We start from the raw sequence: 21,257 nt of genomic DNA on the forward strand, positions 1-21,257 counted from the left end.
TGATGCTGATTTGATCTTCCTAAATGTCACCCACTGAAGAGCTAACAAGAGCTAAAGCAGGTACATTTCTGATGTGCAAACCTTTTCAAACCCTTACATTAATCAGTGGCAGAAGATTTCTGAGTATTTTGCTTCACAGGTCTTGCAATCAATGAAACGTTTGGTCTCCAACAACTGGCCTGTTATACCTCACTACAGTACAGAAAAGTTAAAAACAATTCTTAATGACATGGACACACTGAAGAGCACTGGCTGACTATCATTACATAAACCCAAAAGGCCATTAAAGTTATCAGCACAGAATGGGACTTAGTGATGGTTTTCTTTTTTAAAAAGAATTTGCTCATCTTTCTGTTTGTGAAAATGCTTCCATGGCATTTTAAACCCAACTTCTATTGTAAACAAAAGAAGGGACAACTGCAATATGGAGTTGAGGGATTTCAATATAAAGCTGTTGTCAGATATTTCAGGTGTCTCAGGGAACACAGTAACAATGCCCTCTGCAAGACTAAGGATATGACAGAGCTCAGTTTTGATTTACCCATGTTTACACTACAGTCCCTTCCTCTGAGCCAAGTACCTTCTCTTCTTCCAAAAGACTCTAAAACATCCTTCTAGATCATTTATTCTCTGTCATTTTTCACCAGAGATTGGCTTTCTAGAGGAGTGAGTGGTCAATGCCCCAGATCTGTCAGTGTTCCAGAGGTATTTGGACAATGCCCTTAAAAACACACTCTAACTTGGCCAGCCCCGAATTGTCCAGGCAGTTGGACTGGATGATTTTAAGTCTCTTCCAATATTCTATTCTATTCAATTTTTCCCTTAGATGTCCACAGCTTACTGGCATTATTAGCCTGTGCCATTGGAGAGGCCAGTGATGCTCAAAGAACCGTATCCCAGTGTTTTCCACAAGGACACACAGGAGTGAGCAATCCCTCAGTCACAACAGGGTTTATTAACAGAAATGATCTCGGAGAGGGCTCCTACCTCTGTAACTAACTGCTGCTCCTACCAATTCATGTGTGGGCTGTCATTCTCTACTCATTAGGAATGATAACTCTCTCAAATGTACAGAACTGTGCTTTGCATCCTTTCAGGAGCATCTCACTGTGATCGATGCACACAATGGACAGCAAAAAGGGACTGTCACACAGGGAACAAATAAAGAGATCTCACTGCCAGGCCCTGCCAGCTCCAGCTGTTCTCAAACACAACAGTGCCCCCTCCCCACGCCTCTGCTGTGCCCACACTGGGATGCACTTCATCAGCCACGGGGCTCTGGCTCGTTTCAGGAATTATCTGAGCTAATTGCTGCAACTCAGCCACCAGAGGAAGCCATTTCATGCAAGGACTCCGTTCACACAGGAGGAGACAGCACAATGTACATGAACAGTTTGCACCTCTGGGAGCTCACGTGGGCTATAAGACAAACTAAAAGCACCTAGCAGAGTATCAAGTTCAAATTCCTCCTAATTAACAGCTTTTAAGAGACAATTTGGAGTGGGAAAAGCTGGTGCAAAAGCAAAGGCTCTTGCTAAAGCCCTGTTCAAGAGCAAAAGGGAATAAAGCTGCCAGGTAACATGATTTATTCTTACAAGGAAACTTGTATTTTCTCCAATATAGAAACAGGTTTAAACCAATTCACAGTTCTGCATCCTACCTGCAGTGCTACATGAAAGCAGAGCAAAGCAGCCTGCTGGATGTGTCCAGCTGACTGGATCCCAGGCTGCTGCAGGTGATGGGTTCCTGCCAAGCATCACTGCACTCTGAGGAAATGGATTGTACCAGTCGGACTTTCAAAGGGGCATTTATAGTCATTGGACACCTCTCAGTATTAATACAGGGGAGACTGAACCCTCTCTGCTTCAGTATAGCTGAGCTAGTGGGAGGTATTAAGGCATTACTCATAGTGGTTTTATCACTTATAATTAGGGGGTTTGGCCAGATCTTCAGCTGGCACAAACTCAGCACAGCTCTATTTAAATTAAAGGAATTGTGATAACTTACATCAAATTACAATCTGTACTGAAGGTCTCTAAGGATTATTTACTTGATAAGTCAGTTATTTTACCTAATTCAAGTAGCTGACAGTGTTTCTTAGTAAATTATGAGCCATCTATGATATTTATTCATTGAAGAGCTCAGACTGTTAGGCAATACTTGCATATTATCTTTCTTTCCTTCCCTTTTTGAACTGAAAATATCTCATCCCAACTTGGGAGCTACATTATCAAATCTTCCAATACAAAATTTGCACAGGAAAATAGTTTTTTGCTTAGCACTGTTTAATGTAAACACAGATTATTGTGTTTCTTGCACACTCTATTTAAAGATTTTTGTGTAGCTACCAAGTCAATGCCAAGCTTGTATTTTCCAGTGCTCCAAAACATTAAAACTATAAAATCCTGACCACTGTGTTGCCCAAAAACACTTGTTTTGCCTTTCCTAGACCTTTGATTTGTAACCCTTTGTTTTATTAATACACACAGCACGCTGGGTGCACTATCTTTGTTTTGTATATTCCTAAAAGAAAAGCACTATGGCCATGAAACCTGGTATTAACTTCTACTGGCAGAAGGGCCAGGGTTTTGCTAAAATTTCAACAGTACGGAACTGATTTTGGTTGGACCTGGCAGTGTGAGGTCAATGGTCAGAGTCAATGATCTTAGAGGTCTTTTCCAGCCTCAGTGATTCCATGATGTTTACAGCTTGTTACATTACAGGCACAGAATCCCTATTAAACCAGTATTTTGTATATATTTGTAGGTATGAAGTAACCAAGAAAACACCATTTTTCTTGCCATGATTCACAACTGTATTATGATGAAGCAGAATTACTTTTTATTAACCCAAGAAAAAGATTCACATCTCTTACCTTTTATTTCTGTCTTCTATCTGCAAGATATAGACCATGTCATCAGTAATATGAAGCTTGGAGCTGCTGTCTCCCCACTTCAGCTTCAGGCTCTGGGGCCCTGCTGCAGCACACTCCAACCGTGGAGGTAAGGGTGGCAAAGGCCTGGTTTTTGCTTTAATAAAGTGGCTAAAAGGTCCAGCTCCAATTTCATTAACAGCCTGGATCCTGATCCTAAAACAAACAACAAAAAGATAAACGTTAAATAAAGCACTTTCGCAAGGTTCTTGATACAAAAATGTCTTAAGAAAAAAAGAGAGCCTTGGCAAACTGGAAGGATCTGCAAACACAACAAGTATCATCCTGTTTATATTGCAAGAGCTGCAGGAAGATGGCAAAAAAATGCAGTAAGGCAGAGGGGGAAAATTTGGGTCAACAACCTCAGGACCTGGTGACAGTCCCTTCAGCCACATGAACAAGGGACAGCAGCACAAGTACAGCCTGGGAAACACAAAGTGTGTAACCATGAAGAAATAAAAAGGACAAGTGTTTCGTGGTTGGCTAACAAAGATCATGGCGTGATTTAGGTGAAATCATTCAGTGAAAGCATTGGTGCCACTGCCATGAAACCCATCTCCACACTGGCAAACATCCCTGAAGACCAAAGAGCAGTGTTATTTCAGTGTGTCTCACAAAGCACACTATTTAAGTATGGGAAACTCTGCTGGGAAGAGCTAATGGAGAAGGTTAAATCCACAAACCTCCTACGCTCTTACACAAACTGCAGAAATATTACTGTCAGTGAACTATCTATTAGATCAAATAAAAGTTGGGCTCAAGTTGCTCTCACAAGATGCACAAAAGCCCTCGAGCCACTTGAGTCACATTAAGGACATTTAGAAGAAAAGCAGACCACCTGCCTGGCCACAGAGGCTTAATTTGGAAATATTTCTAAGACTGAGCCAGCCTTCTAAGTTCTATTTCTCTCTTAAGATAATGACTCCTGCCTTCTGCTTTGTCACTTCCTCTTATCTGTCTGCACCTTAGTTTAATAATTTGCACACTGAGAATCTGCTTATAGGGATGAGTGAGGAGTAGCATTGACTATGGTAACATCAACAGAACCATAACAAGAATGGGAAATACACATTTCCAAACAGCTTGGAGGCCTCTGTAAACAGAAATATTGATACAGAGGAGCCTGAAAGGTTTCAAAAGTTTGCTGAATCAAAGTGAAAATAAGAGAAAACAGGATGGAGCACACCAATTAGTTTTTTTTTAAAGACAGTTCAGCCTAGTTCAGATAGCTGGACAAATGCCATTTATTTTGGAAATCCTGTGGACAACAGCCTTGTATTTTTCTCATGGGAAAAGACTGTCTACAAGAAGTGTTGCTTCTCAAAACTATCAACTACCAAGAAGCCAGAAGTCCCTGAGGAAGGTGGTAGGGGGAGGAAGAAGAGCAGAATCTGGCATACCCCCACAACTGCTGCTTCAGGGAAAGCAGGTGACAAATAGAACTGTCTTTGCTTGGCAGAGCTACTTATTTTGACTGAAGGACATAAAGTGCACACAAACAATGTATGAAAAATTACTTTGCTTTGAACAGCAAGTTTTCAGCTCCAGGAAAACAAATATGTAGAAAAAGAACATGTAGAAATAAAGGGATGGGGGAAACCCCCTCCAATATTCCTCATTAAAAAAAACCCCTCAAGCTATATTTCCTGCAATTTTCAAGGAAAAAATGGGTTAATCTATTAATAAACATATTGCAAAATAATAGAGCCTTATCTACTGATTAGGCAGCTGAAGCAATTGCACACTGTACGAATGCACTGTGTTTACACAGTCGTGTAAATGTGTAGTTAAATCTTTGTTTATTGACCCAGCTATTAACAGGAGTAATGTATTGCTTGGTGTGGACCTGCATTTTCCTTTTAACCTTCCTTTTGGCTTCAGAAAATGCATCCTGACCACCTTGCAACACTATACAATGGCGACTTCACTCCCTTTCTCCCCAAGGGTGAATGGCACAAGGGAAGATCTAAGTGGGAGCCTCCTCTTCCACTGCTGCATACATACACATTTGATAAAGGAACAACAAAAGGTTTTTCTAGTATCTGAAGAAATGCAATTAATACAGGCATTGATCTTATTTCATATTATGTTATTGGTTTGCTTTAGATTGAAGATCAATATTTAATGGTCTTTACAAGAATAATATGAAAACTGCCTGAATTTTCACTGGGTTCTGGCAAGCTATCCATTATCATATGAACATAAACAGTACAGGTACATTACAAAATTCTACTGCTTATTTTGTAGATTGATTTAGCCAGGTATTTGCACAAGGTAAAAATGTGTCTTTTCCTCTTCCCTCTTCTGTAGTTTTCTTCTGCTGCACGGTGTGCTTGCTCCCTGCTTCTGACACACAAATATGCCCACACATCCCCTCCTTCCAACTCTGGAGCACAGTAAGACTGATGGAAACTCTTAAGCCTTAAAATAAAGACAGGCATCTTTCTGAATGAACGATGATACTGGGAAAGCAAGAATTGATTTATTTGACTCCAACATGGCTGATGTGGCTGCTCTTTTCTGCTGCTTGCACCATCACAAAGCTCTGTAAATTGCCACTATCACTTCCAGAGCCTCAGCTTATACAGGCACACACGAACAACTAATTTTGGTTTTCTGTGCAAGCCAAGCCCAGCTCTCACTTCCCTCTGAACCACAGCAGCACCTCCTCATGGACATCAGGTCTTGCAAATGTCCACAGGGAAGTGGAAAAGGAGGAAGGAAAAAAGAATGGGAGAAAGGATGACCATATGGAAAAGAGGGGAGAACACCTCGTACTGCACCATCTCTGTTCCAGCTCAGGTGTCTTCTCATGTCTCTGTCCCAGAAACACTGAGCTCTTCCAGCTGGGTGGACAAGAGAACTTCCACAATTAAGTGGAAACAAAATACTGTTTACAGAATCCATACTGGGAAAAATCAATTCTTTATTTTCATGTAGAAGTACTGCATAGACATGCAGAAACATTTTCATTAGACAAATTCCTCAATTCCTTTCAACTTTTTCACTTATGGTTTCTGAGTGAAAATACCCCAAACATCCTCTTGGAAAGATGGTTTAAGAATCTGACAATTACAGTTTGAAAACGAGTTTTTTGAAAAAATAAAGACTATATTTAGGAATAGTGTCTAATGTTTCAGACCCTGAACCAATAATATTTATATTTATTTTTACATTTTCCCACTGTGACTTTTAAACATTAAGAAAAAAAAGATAAATCAGACTTGGCAAATTTAGAAATCATTAAATGATCTTAAACAGATCATTCTAAGATTCTTGACCCAGAAAAACAAACACACTAAACAGGATGCTATTTTCAGATCAGTAACAAAATCCTTTGTATAGTATTCCAACAAACTGAAAAATCAACTTTTTAATTAATTTTAGAGTCTGATATGAGAAGAATTTGATTTCCCAGTTCCCATGAGTGGACTGGCACCAGTTGCAACACACGTGCCTGTGGAAACCTGGGGGAGTTAAAATGCCATGGACTTCCAAAGGGAGGGGAAGCAGCTCCACTATCAGCAGCAGCCTGGACATGATGGATAACAACCACACACAGCCCCACAGATCACCACCCAGACTGTGCTCTCCTGGGGCTGGAACAAGACTTGGTTTTACACTCTGAAACATATTTTGGTTTATAACCCATTTAAACATTGCTAATTTGAGCATCCATGTGCATTCTTCTCTCATCATCTTGGATGATCTCCTTGATGTGGTTTAAAATATTTAGAATTTTTATTCCTAAACCAAATTAACATTAAGTATTGCTATTAAAATTTAACAGTGGTACTATATATTTCTGTACACTGTGTAACTTCAGAAGAAACTAAGCATTCTAAAAAATTGAAAGTTATTTCACAGTAAAGTATCTCAAGTGCAGAGCACAATTATCTATGGAATGTGTTGAGTGAAGCTTGGGAACAGAGTGTAACAGAAAATTGGTATTTCTATGACTGTTGAATACTTATTTATTGTGGAATATTTATTAACTCACTTCTAGTTACATGTTCAAGGAAAACCAGTCCAAGTATATTACCCTACAATCTGAGTTTCCAGACCTTCATTGGCTCTGTCACTGAAGCAGAAAGACTGCAGAACTCAGACATATTTCTGCAGCTGCTCATCAGCCAGGATGTTTACACAGTGCTTTGGGGAGGCATCTCCTTTTTGCAGCAGGAGAGCTGAGCTGTGCCTGATGCTGGACAATTCCTCTTGGACCAGCCCTAGGATGGCCCTCAGTAGTGTGACAGAGGCACAACCCAGCTCCTCCTGCCTTACATGTATTTTGGCATGTAAACCCTTCTCCTTATGGGGTGCCGGGTGGGGTTTGCTACTAAACCATTCACACATAAACCATTACACCATTCAACTCGTCAGCTTTGAGCCCACCTCTGCCAAGAGCCTGCAGTCTGCTTGGTGTATTTTGGGCTGCTCCTTTATGGCCATTTCCACACAAAAGCTGGAAGCAGCAAAGAAATGCCAGACCCAAGCTAAGAGGTCCAATGGGGTAGACACATGAAGACAGGGTGTTAGAATCACTCTGCTATCCAAAGCTATGTTCCTTTCCAATTTTGGACTTGGTGGATCCATAATAACCAAGACTTCCTTCCAATTTCAGGTTCCCACAACCAAAAACATTGACAGTGGAATTCCAATGTAATTAAAATATATAAATCCTTTGCTGATTTACTTCAAATTCTGATGAAACTTTGGCAAGAGAGTTCAGAGTCTGAAACCCAGTAGTACTTGGCTTGTTTAGTCTAGGAAAAACTCGTTTACTGCTTTTAAACACAGCAGGGAATAAACACTTGAGAGGGAAAAGAGCTAATCATGTTAAACAAAGTTGACACAAAAAGAAAAACCATTAGTGAAGAAATTTAGAGGATGAGATCAGTGATGTTCTCAAACGTTCTTCTGATTACACCAGGGAGGACAAAAAACCACCACCTTTCAGCAGACATCCTGATAAACCTGTTTCTTACAGATACATTTACCAGGGCACAGATGTTCACTGATCAAAGACAAGTGTCAAGATATGCTCGAAGAAGAAATACCAATGAGTTAATGATCAACAGCAAAAACAATTTTACATATCTATTTTTGATTAGTAGAAAAATACTTCAAACTATAGATGAAGTGCATTTGCAATCCCCTGCAGACACTTGCCTTCCCTGATAGGCATGGAATGCAAGATTAAGGGTTTCTTTTTCTCATTTTATTCAAGAAAAGAGCTTTCTTACATTATTACTTCTAATCAGTCACCCATTGGTTTGTGCTCTTCGTGATGTGTGTTTTTCCTAGGAAATTATTCTTACAACAACATTTAGAACAGTTGCAGTTCATGCTTGTGGCTTCAGTTTTTTCATTTGGATCAGACAGAGGCAGACTCCCTGACTAAAATTATCTGATGTAATATGGTGCTTTTTTACAAAATAATAAAAGAAGAATGTTAAAAAAAAAGAAGACACTTCCAATACCCATTTCAAGGCTTTGAAGACAATGACATTTCCCTAAAGAAAGCTGTTGACAACCAAGAACCAGCTGAAAAAGAGACTGAAGAAGTTAGACTTTGGTGAAGAATTCAAATGGATCCTTCTGGTTGGCTTGACTGAGTGCTCAAAGTTCCCATTACAGCTGTTTTGACTCTTGGTTGAATAAACATATGAGGAGAAACCAAGGAGTACAAGACTGCCCAAAGATGATGCAGTTCCACAGCTGGGTGGTCAATCACCAGAGAAACTCCTCAACTTTATATGAATGGTCTGTGAGAAAGCAATGTATGTATCTCACTTTAAATGACTCCTAGTGTGTGTATTTGTATACTTGCTACCAGGAGTTCCATTTTTGGGTGCAGGATAAAATCTGAATTATGAACTTTCCATTTAAATGCTACAAGACCCATTGGATTGTGACCTTGAACGTAAAAGAAAAATCTTACAACAGGTATGGGCTATGTCTAATTTTATAACTGTGTGTGAACAGATTTCAGTCTTTATTACAACAGTACTTTAAATAGAATATTTTTTGTCACATCTTCTGCTGCATTGCTGTTCATTGCCTGTATGGAGCCATTTTTCTTTTTTAATTAGCAATTAGGGAGAAAACATATAAGCCTGAACATTAAAATAATAAAATTTTGTCCATGTCACTTAGCAATTTAGACTCTGAAGCAATATAAAGAAATTGTTTAAAAATCAGATTATCATTTAATTCATCTCCATATACTAGAGGTAACAAATAGCTGTAGCTATACAAATAAAAGTTCATTTTGTGCAAATGGCTAAGCCTGCAGAGATCAATACAGTTAATATTTAAACCCCTGGAATAATGATGCCAAGCAGCTGAGAAAAGCATGAGATGTCACATTGTAATTCAAGTTATCTCTAATTTTAAAAAATTTGTTTATCTATTATTTGTAAATGCATTATTACCAGTGTAACCTCACCTTAAGAGAGCAACTTCAAAAGAAGGAGAGGTCAAAGATTATGCAAGGAGAAGAGAGAGACGGAAAAAGAGGTGGGAGAAAGCAATATTTGAGCAGAAAATACCACAACTGACTCCATAATGGAATTACCGGAGATTTCTGTGCTCCTGCAGGTTGGTTGTTGGTTTGTATCTCTTTAACCCCTCTTCATGCCATCAGCATTTCCTGTGTGAAGTGAAGCTGTGTGATCTCACCCCAGTGCTCTGGACCCACCACCAAAGCCACACTCACCGGTATGAGGTTTCGGGAAGCAAATCGCCGATAACGTAACTCGTCACGTTCCCCACTGGAATGCTGCTGTCCCCCAGGTCGATGTTGTAGGACGTGATCTCTGCTCCATTATTGCATGGCTCTTCCCAGGTCAGTACAAGGCACACAGAGGGGGAGAGCTGACAGCCATCCACGTGCTCGTCCTCCAGCACGGAGAGGACCGAGACGGCGTCAGGCACAGACGCGGGGATTCTGCAGGTCACCAGGTCGCTGTAGGGCCCAGCTCCAGCCTGGTTAATGGCCTGTGTGCAAACCAGAAAATATTTACAGGATAACTCTTCCCTTTGACACGTGTATTGAGTTCATAATAGTCAGCTGTGCAGCCTGGAAGAGCTGCATGAATTCTTCAGAGAATATGCACTGCTGGCTTCTTCCCTAAAGCATGACTCATACCTCTGCCTATACTAGGGAATTAATATCTTCCCTTGTCCCTCAGGAGTGTGTCTCAGAAAAATTGCAAAATATTTCTATTTTCCATAATAGATATTTAATTAAACTTAACTGTAACCTTTTTATCAGTAGGAAATTTTGGTTAGTAAGGGAGAATGTCATAGCCATAGTGTCAGTGACAGGTGACATCAGGTTGCTCAGCAAACTGGCTACCTAAAATTGTTGAGCCACACTGTACAAAACCCCCACTATAGTGCAGGGTGCAATATCAGGTGCTTTATGCAAGCAGAGTACCTCTAGAAATAAGAGGCATTTGGCTTGTTGAGAACTGCCTTGGTTTCTAACCCGGAGAATGGACAGCTGATTTCATGCTAAAATGTTTCTGATACAAGACTACGGGAACTCAGCATGGCAGTAAGTCTACGACTCACATTCCCCCAGAATCATAAAATCACTAAAGTTGGAAGAGTCAGAACTCACTAGCAAAACACCACCAAAGCACACAGCTCAGTATCTTGCACCAGAGAGGAGAGCAACCAACTATCAAGCTTCTCATCTTAACTCATAGATCCAGAACCCCAGTGAAAACTACATTTCAGAACCTGGCCCATTTCTGCTCATTAATTCCAGAGGCTGTTGTCTTTGCAAGCTCAACACAATTGTACAGACCAGGGGTATTATCAGCTGATGTTCAGCTAGTGGCAAATGCTGCACACAATGCACTGGAACTGCCTAGGAAATGACTCCACAGGATTATCACAACCACAGAACCACCCAGGCTGGTAGGGACTATGGAGACATTTAGTCTAATTTTCTACTCCAAGGAGGGTCAAATGCAGATCAGGTTGCTCGGGCTTTTGACCAGTTGGATCTTGAAAAATTCCACAGATGGAGATTGCACAGCCCCCCGCCCCAGACCACTGTTACAATCCTTAAATGCCTGCACAGTGATAATTTTTTCCTTTATATCTCATCTGAACACCTCTATTTCAGCCTTTGCCTTGAGCAGCACTGGATGCAGCACTCCAGGTTCTCACAAATGGCATGTAATGGGCAATACTACGTGGATCTTCTCCTCCTGACACAACCCAGCATCCTGCTAGCACACAAGGTATGGAGAGAGCTTGGAGCATATTACAGTACAGGACGCGCTATGAGAGGTCCTGAAGGCAGAGACCTTCAAAAACAGCTTTGACACTGCCCAGCACCCTCCACCATCCACATTTTCTTTACATTTGGAAAAGTTAGCCCAGAGTCTCCCATCGTATCACAATTAATTCAAAACCCCAGGATTACAATGTTGCCAGTAAGACTGCAATGGCAATGAAAGGACATGTTGAACAATTGCTTGATTTCTTACCTATGCTTAACTGCAGTGAATAACTTATTTCTGCTATGCATAATACAAACACAAAGCCATGCTCTGTTTTTCCAGGAGGCATTTTGTTCAATTGAAGAAAGAGATAATAAAGTTAGATTTGTCAGCCTTTAAAAAGCCCTTCACAACCAATTCTGCTCCAGGGAAATCTTCTATTTAGTGAAGCGCTCCTGGAGCTGTTAAAAGTGAGCCTTGTTTTGTGCTCTGCCAATGATATGATTTGTCTTGCCTCTAAACCAGTGTTTGGCAATCCCTATCTTGCTCCAAGCAATTTATTGTCAGTGGTGCTTTTTAACTGCTTTATTGGACAATCTCATCAACATAACTGATGCGAATCTCATGTTCTGTGCTGCCTAGATGCCTTCCCCTGCCACCCCCCAATGACAATATTTCCCTTTGGAGAAGCCACAATTGTTTTCAGGAATATTCATTACAGGAAAAAAGTTGAGCAACAGGAAAGACAATTGTCTGCCCTGCAGTTAGATATGCCTGATTCCTCAATTCTCCCTTTTATTGAGTTACTGTAGATTGAGATAGCAATACTGTGTGTTTATTAGGAGGCGGAGTAAATGTGGTTTGGGGCATCTTTATTTTTAAAACAGTAAAAGAAAGATTTTTCTGTTAAAGCTGCTAACAGATAAGAAAAGTGGTTTTCATTCTCTCGTTTTTTTAAAAAAATAGACTACAACTTCTGAAGCTATTTACCTTTTCTTCTTTGTTATATTTTGTGGGGGTCTTTGTGTGTAATTGTTTAAAGATTCCAGTGTATATTATAACAATTTCTTTTCCATATAATACACCAATCAGACTCAGAGGATTAAGCTCTCTAGAAAGTAATGCCAGGGTTACTGATGGACTTCAATAAAATGTCTTAGTGCTGTTGTGCATTTCATTTCACTTCCGCCTATGGATTAAATGATACTGACCGTGCTAAAAACTGAGGGGATTTGTGCAACATTTTTGTGGCAGGTAGTTTCAAATGAAGGCCCACCCAAAATCAAAGATGCCATACACTGGCTGTTTCCATGCTTAACATAAAAGTTTCCTTGGGTTCCCCGCAGCAGTGCTGCCAGTCTCCTCCCTGCCCAATGGATGCTGAATGCTCTCCCTCTTACAGAAACAAGGGGAACTTTCTGGCTCACACTTCCCAGTCACTCACACAAGCTCCCTCACTTTGCCTTCCCCCACAGTGCTACTCCCCTCCCCCCCAAAATAAACTCAATATTCTGTTTAAAAAAAAAATGTAAGAAGGAAACACTCTTGGACACATGTTGCCCTTGATCAAAGGAATTACCCTGGGTGGTCCACATGTTGCCAGCTGGGTGGGTATGTGAACTTTGGGTTGGATTAGTGGTGGTATTTTGCCTTCACATACAAATAAATCCTGTGGAAGACTACCTTGAGCAAAAATATTTTTACTTTGCTCCCACTTACTATACCATCCATTTCTTTTTCAGTAGACATAAAGGAGAAAAAGTGTTGTAATTTTACTTTCATATGAATTCATAAAATATATTTTAACTGCTACTTTTTACTGAAAATAACAGGAGAAAAGAAATCAAAGAAAAAGAATTCATACAGAAACTCTGTATGAGATCCAATCTTAGAAATCTAAGAGACAAAATGGCAATGATGAGAACTCACTTTCTGCAGGTACCATCTCTCACACACAGGAATCTACTCAGCTGCTTTGCTTTACTTGATAAATCAAAGAGATGTTGGAGTTCATTATTTAAGCCAGGGCAATCTTCAATATCCATTTGGGAGGCAGATGTTATTCACCTCATCACCATGAAAAAAATTATTTTTATTTTAATTTTTCTGAAATATTATCATTTTGTTTTGGTGTCAGAGGGCAAGATGGTTATTAAAAGCATTAGTCACTGCAAGTAACAAAATGCAAGAGCAATTTTCAAGCAACGCATCAGACTGCATTACTTAAAGAGGCATTCCTTATGACTTATAGAGCACATAACTTCAGAGTGGGTGAAGATAAAAATAAGAACACAGTGGAAAGAAACTCTGTGTACCTCTCAGACTGCAATGCACACACCGCCTCGTCCCTGCCATACCTGTAGCCTGCAGCAATAATGCGCTGCTGCCGACAAGTCACTTATTTCAAAGCAGGTATCTGTGCCACTGTATGCAAGTTGTAGAGATTCCTCATCTTCTCCCCACTCTAATCTGTATTCAGAGATGTCAGCACCAGAACATTCAGGACTCTGCAACGCAAATATTTATGTGGTTCAGTTCAAAAACGAGCACTTCAGATCTCTGTGTTTCATCGGGGAAGGAATAAAACACATGGAAAAAAACCCAACAACCACTCTTATTTTAAATTAATACACCATTACTGCAGCAAATGGAAACGTACTGAATTGATGTTCCCTAACAAGTTACTGAAACAGGACAATTGTGCACAAAAATTACCTGATTGAAATTCAGAGAAATGAGAGAGAGCGTACGCAGCTACTTTGCTTTTCATCAGGACACTCAGGAATAAATTGTCTCTCCACTCGCTTGGCAGAAGCTCAGCCGTGGAGAACACAAAAAAGCATCAATCTAGTGCAGTCTAGTGGAGTGATCAAAACACAGCTCTGGAGGAGCTGGCCTTTGAGCCTGAAGCAATCACTGAGAAAAGAACAACCTCAGCAAATGAGGAGCCAGCTTGAAGTTTTCAGTGAAAGTCACCCATCAGCCCCAGAATGGGACAATGGAGTGTGGATCTCGGAACATTAATATCCACAGTAATATTCCTGTGGGATCACAGAATCATTGAATAGTTTGGATTGTAAGGGACTTCAAAGATCATTTTGTTCCCCCTCCTGCCGTGGGCAGGGACACCTTCCTCTAGCCCAGGTTGCTCAGGGCTCAGTCCAATCTGGCCTTAAACACTTCCAGGGATGCAGCAGCCACAGCTTCTCTGGGCAGCCTGTGCCAGGGACTCACCACCCTCACAGTAAAACATATTAGGGAGAAATTTAATCTAAACCTGTCCTCTTTCACATATCCCCATCAATCTCTTTATCTAGGGGAACACAAAATAAATAGTAGAATGTGCTGGAGAAGAGTTAGAACAGGCATAACAGCACAGCCGCCAAAGCAAAATACTTTGCGGTTTTAGCAAACGTTTCCAGAGCTGTCCTGTGTAGCCTGAAGCAGCTCAGGGAATCACTGCTGTGTGTGCAGAAGTGGGGGCCAGGATATGACAAAGACGTTGTGATTATGCCATGCAAGGTGTAATTTCCAGTAAAAGCATCCAGAGCATCCCTGCACACAATGACCATCCTGCATACACACGGGCTTCTCTGGCTCTGCCTTGGAGCTTCCAGCTATTTTAGTGAGAGCATTCAGAACTGCTAAGCCAGATTTTTAAAACAACATGTAAAAAAGGCACCACAGTAGGCACCACAGTGTACTCTCCAGCCAAAATACTCCACAGTGCTTCACTGTTTCTCTTTCGTATTCATATCAGCCAAAAAATTACACTCTTTAAGAAAACATAACCACTGCAAACCACATTACTCCTACCACAGTTTCATTTTTAGCTAGAATAAACACATATCTCCTGCAAATAAATACAGAACCTACCAGAAACACTGCTGCATCCCCTCATGGCTGGGGAGAGCAAATCCCTGGCCATTAGGAGGGAACATTTAAAAGTTCAGTGTGATTTCTACAGAGTCACAAAATGTTGCAAAAATATTAATATCCCCAAAACCTGCAGCAAATACACCTGTTTTTCATAAAATTAAGTGTAGATTACATTAGTAACTAGATAGGTTGTCAGCACAATAGATTTATTTGAGCATCTCATGAATGCCAGTAACTTCTTTCTCAACAAGGGCATAATTTTGGGGAGGAATCCAATAGAAATAGGGCTGGAATGGCTGCTAAGTTTTCAGTGAAAGACTGTGGCTGAGCTTCAACCCCACTGCTTCATATTACAAAGTTATTTATGATAACACCCTTCTCTTTCTGTCGTAATTAAACAATTTTTTTTCATAACACAAATCAACCTCTGAGCATTTCACCAAACACTTATTTTAAGAGTCCAATGACTGAGACTCTTAAGACTGGAGGAGGAATGCACACAAACTAAAATGAAAGTAAATATTTGGGGAAGAGAGAAACAATTTTTGAGGAAAAAACCCCTACATTGTAAGCATTTATGCAAGTTAATTTCATATCAGAGACTCCATTTTCAGCCAAAATCAAATCTTTGTCTTCATGATTCCAACTCAGGACACACTGATGTGCTAGAAGCCTGCAGAGAGAACTTCCATCCAACCAGTGCTCTATCATCTGATGCCAGTGCAGGAGGTCTCGTGTTTGAATCCTGCTCTGGATGACCATGGCCAGCCTTATGCAATTCTTCAAAAAAAGGTACCAAAGATGATTTCATACAACAGAAGTTTCTGCATATGGTTTTCTTGCAGACAGTTTCAGACCAGTGAACAACTCTCAAGGCTTTTCAGTTTTCTGGTGACCAGATCAGTTTGGATACGCAAGATGGAATGAAACAACCAGTGCATCTGACTTACCTCCCAGCTCACGAGGACACGTGTGTCAGACAGGAAGGACAGGGAAGGTGCTTTGCACTGGCCTGGTGGTCCTGCTGCTGTGGTGACCTCGGTAGCTTCTGAATATGGCCCGTACTAGAGGGAAACAAGGTGTATGTACATTAATATACAAGCATACACCCATCTCATATCCCTCAAAGGCTTTCCAAGGACAGCACATGACCTTTTTCAATGCCCTAAACTCTCTCAAAGACAGACTGGGGTTCCAGCATCCGGCACCAAACACCAGAGGTCAAGATAAGACCACATAAATGACTGCAAGTTCAAGAGTGAGGCAAGCTCAGGAAGAAGCAGACAGCAAGTACCTCCTCCTGTGTGGCAGCAAGTGCTCACGAAAGCACAAATTTACCCAATCTACCCAAAAGTGAGAATGTGCACTCAGTAACGGAGGGCCAGTCTGCGTCCCTCTGCCTTACCTTAGAGCCATGTGTTCACAAGTCAGTGCCAGAGCCTGGCATAACTGGCTTCTCATGGATACAAGGAGGAGCACAGCAACAGCAGAGCACAAACTGGAGTCCAAATCCAGCTTCTTTTACATAAAATGCCTGCCACAAGTTAATTCTACTAAAAGGACAGGATGTGCTGGAGCCCCAGTCCGGTACAACGTGCAGGGACACGCTGCACACACGCCGTGGACGGCTCCGCTCCACAGGCAGCTCAGCCAACTGCTCTGACAACTTCAGAGCCCTTGCTAGGAGGGTAATTTAAATGCATATTAGCAAAAGAAAAGCCAATTTTCAAGAGTTTGGAAAACTGGCTTCAGCCAGCAGTGCGAGGAGAGGAGATAACAGCAAAACAGCCTTTCGGAAGGCTCCTGAGTGGAAGAGTAAAGTTTGCTCAGAACATCCCTGAACTAATTAGAAATCGTTCTCCAGAACAAAGGAACTTCACTGGAAGCAATTAGAGGAAAACCACTGATATTTACTTATTTTATAGTGCAATATTACTGAATATGAAAAAATGATCCACTACAATGGCCAAACAACATGGAAATTATGAACCCCAGAAAATCTCTCAACAGATGTGTCAGGATCTGTGCTATCAGCAAAGGCCAACACTGACAGCTTTGTTTGACTTATGAAGAATGCACATGTCAAAAAATCACATTTATTGACTTCTGCTGTTTTCTTTACCAAATGGGAGGAAGAATCTGGTAGAGAACACCACCCCCCACTACGCATCTGGTAGAAAAACCCAATCAATCAGAATCAGCTCCCTCATTTAACAAAAAATGGGACTAGAAATGCTTTGCAACTCTTTCAACTGTTCTGCAAAAAAAAAAAAGTTTAAAAAAAAATTAAAAAAAAGAGCAATTAAAAAACAAAAGGCATCATATATTCAAATCTACCAGGTTGGTAATGGCTTTCATTCCAGCAAGCAAATCCAATTTTTCCAAGTGTATTTAATGCATTTTTCACAAAAACAAAACAATGAGTATTTTTAAGTTTAACAGTTTAACAGTCTTGCAGATTTTTCTAATACCTAAGTTAAGTTTTAACAGTAAGTGAACAACTTTAAACCTTTGTATTATGTTTGTCAAAAAGATCTCCTGGGAAGAAAAACACCAGTGAATGTAGTTTTGCTGGGACTGCCTTTTATATAATACTCATGAAATGATGCTCTCACAAAGGCAAAACAACCAACCCAAACCTCACTGAAAAACCCCCCCAAAAACTCTTTCAACAGATCTCCATGGACATCAAATAGAATTTCTGATGTGCTTGGGAAGGCACTTCTTCCAAGGAAATCATATAACAAAAAAACCCCATCAGATCTATAAAGCACGTATTTTTGCCAGTCAAATCATAGTAGTACCTGAAATCTCCTTTAAAAAGGAGATTAAAACTGCACCTCTTCCTCCAAAGCTCCTTTAAAGCATTTCTCACATTATTTTCCTTTGCACATCTTCCCTTCACCGTTCTGACCACCAGCACTAACAGAACCACTGTCCCGAATCTCCCATCCCAGGCTCAGAACCATCTCCAGGGAGAAAAAGCCAGTGCACGTACCCCACCATCGTTCAGAGCCCTCACTCTGAACCCATATGTTGCCCCAGGAAGGAGGTTGCTGACAGTGCACTCCAGGTCAGGCCCATGATACACTTCAGAAACAACTTCTTCAGGGGCTGTCATTTCCACACTGTACTCTGAGACAGGACAGCCACTTTCTGATGGAGGGACATCTAAAATAAATCAAATAGTTTGTTAATAACATCAGGACATGTGCCAGGAAAATCAGCTTTTTGGTGTGGGCACCTTTTTCCCCCCATGAAAACAATGTTATGTTACAAGGCAGTACTACAGAATTAACCTGCGTGGGGTTCTGAAAAGCAGTGCCCACCAAAAGTGGTACAGGCTTCCAGGAAACAACATGGTATCTTGGATGAACAGGTGAATGTTTTTACGGGTGTTGAAATACATTTCAATGTTAGAAATTCTACTGATCTAGAATTTACCTTAACAAATGATGCCACAAAGATACTTGGATGCTGCAAGATTATGATCATAAAGAAAAAATCTGTTGGATATTGGCATGTGCCTTCTATTCTAAAAAAATGTGCATTTTTGACAGTTTAGTGTCATGTCCATGACCATGACAGTTTAGTGTCATGTCCATGACCAAGACCTTTGAAAATTACAGGTATCCAATGGATTGTGTGTGCCAAAAAGTGGATCAGGGTTTAAATGCCACACAAAATCCTCAACACATTCTAACTCAAATTTTTGAGAGAAGTCACGTATTAGAAGTAGATTACTGCTATGTCAATATCGCAAAGGAATAAAAAAAGATTTTGAATCAGATGGCATTTTTGCATAAACAGATGAATACAAATATTTTAATATAGCCGATACTTTGTAGTCCTGAGAGAGACAAAACTGGAGCACATTGTAAGGACAGGTAAGTTCAGAAAACCAACAAAGACCAACAGTTGGTGAGAAGTTGTGCTTGTGACTTGCACTGCTTTCATTGACTATGCTTTGTGCTTCCCAGTCACCATGACACATTGCAGCTTTTCACAAGCAACAGAAAGGAAGGCTGAGGCAAGCTCAGCAAGTAACCATGAAGATCAAAGCTGTTCAACAGTGAGATGCTCCACTGCCTTACCCCATTGCAGCTGTACTTCTTTGTGCTTCGGCTTCCCCAGGACCCGCGGTGCCCGGCAGTGCCCTGGAGCCACGCTCAGAGTGCGGACAGGTAAACTTTCAGAGCACTGCAAGACAGCAGAGCTGCATTAGCTCTCTGGTATGGCCACCACCCACAAAGTGAGGCATGGCTAGAAAGTGGCACAAGAAATCATTTGCCACATTCACCACTTAGTAAAAATTTATATAAACAAAGGAGATGAGATGCTATCAAGCCTGTTATTTAGAAATCTAATTAATAGAGTTCCTTCACTAGCACTCTCAAAACTGCAGCACACATGGGGTTCTCTATTTTAATTTTCCTTGGCTTTAAGATAATGTAAAGGCCTAAAGTATTCAATATTAAATGAGAAAAAAATCAAAGCAAGAGGAAATAGGAATATAGATACTGAAAAGAATTTCAATCAAAGAAGGGAATTACAGGAATCTAAAATGGAAACTAAAAATGGCTCGAAAAGGGTAACTAAAAATTTAAAATAATTCCTCCATATGAAAGATAATTGTTACAGCAAACTATCCCTTTCTACATCTGCAGTCACCAGTTTTGGTCAGTACAGGGTCATGCAAAGGGGAGTCTGTGGCCTTTCTCAAGCAAGTGGCCGCATCAGATAAAAATGATGGTCTCTTCTATTGTAAATATAAACACCTACAGATTAGTTCTGAAGAAACAGAATCTCACTAAATTGCAGTTTGCTGGAAACAAAATTAGGTACACATACAAGTCTTCTAATACTGAGCAACTTGCAACGTAACATTATCTGCCATCAGCGTAGCTTTACAGGAAATATATTCCCCTTCTTACAGAAGTATTTCACTAAAAATAGTAGATAAATATCTAAAAAATATAAACCGAACAGTCCTTACTGTTAGATAATACCCACCTGACTGTGTCCACCAGTGCTGATACAGCATGCCCGGAGTTTATACAAAGTGCCTGGTTTCAAGTGAGTACAGGTATATTCTGTAGCCGAGCCACTATATGCCACTTCCCACTGATTTGCTAAAAATAAGATATATCCAAGTTTAGAGAAGTGTAATGTAACAAGTTCAGCAGTGTCTAGGAAGAAGGAAAATCCTCAACGTGGTTTTACACAAATTATATATTTCAGGAAAGTCATTACTGTTACTATCACTACGAATATTATTACCACTTAAAGATGTAAGATAAAGAAACATATAAAAATACTTACAAATATAAGCATTATATAATTATATAATATTAAAATTATAATATTATATAATGTACAAAATACAAATCTGTATACAAATATTTCTAGGTTCAGCCATATAACTTAAACTTCCACCAGTATTAAGAGAAAAAGAACAAACTGAAAGAGAACACACTATAAAACCTCTCTAAATTCAAACCAAACTCTTCCAGAAACCCTGAAAATTTTAAGGCTGCAAATATGTAACGGCTTCAGTCACACATACAACAACATCAGGGCATTAATGATAACAACAATAATGGCCCAGAGGGTCAAGAGTTCTTTATAGTAGCCGGAGTGGATTGAAATTGTTTCAAATTTACCTTCTGGACTTCCTTGAGAAATCTCTAGTAGGTACTTTAGGATTTCCGAACCACCATTATCCTGTGGAGGATCTGAAAAAAATGAGGCAAGTTGTTATTAAATCAAGATTAGGAGTGTCAGATATCAAAAATATTACAGAACCTGTTACTGATTCTGTGCTTTCTCCTCCACAAACTCCACATTAACTACACAAAGTGATGTGTGGCAGAAGTGGGTAAGAGATGTTAGTTTTCAGCATGCATCAGAGTAAGGCAGCTGGATAATGATCCAAAAAAATGTATGGAAAAAGCACTGAAACAGAAGCTGCCTGGGGGCTTGCCCTGTTATTAAAGGAAGCAGCTGGAATGGGACTTGAAATGGAAAACAAAAAGCCTGAAGATGTTAGTCAATAAAAACAACATTTTTGATTCTGGAAACACAAGTGTTTCTACATACCTATTACAATATTACAAAAATTAAGCTGTGAAAGCTCTCCAAACACATCCAACTTTGAACTGAGAAGCTGTGTGAAAAACTTTAAGTTCCAGTACATATTTACA

The 21,257-nt window shown here is 40.2% G+C and overlaps 1 protein-coding gene across 4 annotated transcripts in view; it reads right to left on the reverse strand.

Annotated features, from left to right (window-relative positions):
- The window catches only part of FNDC3B (fibronectin type III domain containing 3B), a 189,863-nt gene that overhangs the window by 19,987 nt on the left and 148,619 nt on the right, over positions 1–21,257 (reverse strand). For all 4 annotated transcript variants that reach the window (XM_071566299.1, XM_071566295.1, XM_071566297.1 and 1 more), the window contains 8 exons: positions 20,718–20,789; positions 20,068–20,186; positions 19,149–19,254; positions 18,053–18,225; positions 16,005–16,118; positions 13,533–13,682; positions 9,654–9,934; positions 2,876–3,088 (listed from right to left, as the gene is read on the reverse strand). In XM_071566299.1, the coding sequence (XP_071422400.1) occupies positions 2,876–3,088; positions 9,654–9,934; positions 13,533–13,682; positions 16,005–16,118; positions 18,053–18,225; positions 19,149–19,254; positions 20,068–20,186; positions 20,718–20,789 (1,228 nt within the window). The remainder of the gene's footprint in view (positions 1–2,875; positions 3,089–9,653; positions 9,935–13,532; positions 13,683–16,004; positions 16,119–18,052; positions 18,226–19,148; positions 19,255–20,067; positions 20,187–20,717; positions 20,790–21,257) is intronic.

This window comes from Pithys albifrons, chromosome 11 (genome assembly GCF_047495875.1).
Source record: "Pithys albifrons albifrons isolate INPA30051 chromosome 11, PitAlb_v1, whole genome shotgun sequence".
NCBI classification, from domain to species: Eukaryota; Metazoa; Chordata; class Aves; order Passeriformes; family Thamnophilidae; genus Pithys; species Pithys albifrons.